This window comes from Bison bison, unplaced genomic scaffold (assembly GCF_000754665.1).
Source record: "Bison bison bison isolate TAMUID 2011002044 unplaced genomic scaffold, Bison_UMD1.0 scf7180017864518, whole genome shotgun sequence".
NCBI classification, from domain to species: Eukaryota; Metazoa; Chordata; class Mammalia; order Artiodactyla; family Bovidae; genus Bison; species Bison bison.
The window spans coordinates 20,045,271-20,045,949 of record NW_011495071.1 but is presented as its reverse complement, the minus strand read 5'-3'; the positions used below and the strand labels follow the sequence as shown (position 1 = coordinate 20,045,949).

General features: G+C 45.7%; 1 protein-coding gene across 1 annotated transcript in view; it reads left to right on the top strand.

The window, feature by feature from the left end:
- SYAP1 (synapse associated protein 1) overlaps nucleotides 1-679 on the top strand; it is a 42,490-nt gene that overhangs the window by 24,449 nt on the left and 17,362 nt on the right. The window contains 1 exon segment of the mRNA XM_010830627.1: nucleotides 493-641. Coding sequence (XP_010828929.1) covers nucleotides 493-641 — 149 coding nt within the window.

The following is a 679-nucleotide window of genomic DNA, read 5'->3' as shown; positions in this document are numbered from 1 at the left end:
CTTCAGTCTTTTTATCAGTCATCTGCTGCTTCATTACTGTCGCTGATTGCTAGTTATATGCAAGCTGCCAAACATGTCCTCTCATAAGGAACAACACCCACAATCCTTTATTCTCACTGCTTGAAAGCATTTAATCCTTTGGTAAACAGCAGATAATTGGTGGGGACCTGCTCTACTTCCAGTCTCCCAGGCTGCTCATGGTGCTTTGACAGCAGTCCCCCACTTCCCTCTGCTGAGGGCAGTGTCAATATCTTTAAAATACCAAGAAACACTGAGTATTCATTGGTGCATTATAAACTTTGCTACTGTGGAGAAGATAGTTTATCCTACTACTCCGCTTTCAATTCGAAAGGAAGTGAGAATTTCCTTTGAGCCTCATTCCGATTCGAAACTGTCTGTAAAAACCACCTATTCCAATGTCCACTGCAACAGATAAGCCCTGCACACATGTATGCATGCATTCTCAAGTGTGTTGTTGTTTGTCTTTGAAAGTGTGAAGGAAGACGTGTTTTGGAGGAACTACTTCTACCGTGTCTCCCTAATTAAGCAGTCGGCCCAGCTCACAGCCCTGGCAGCCCAGCAGCAGGCTGCTGGGAAGGAGGAGAAGAACCACGGCAGACAGAATGAGTTGCCGCTGACAGGTATATTCAAGAAGGCTTCGCTCTGCAGGGCAAATGTC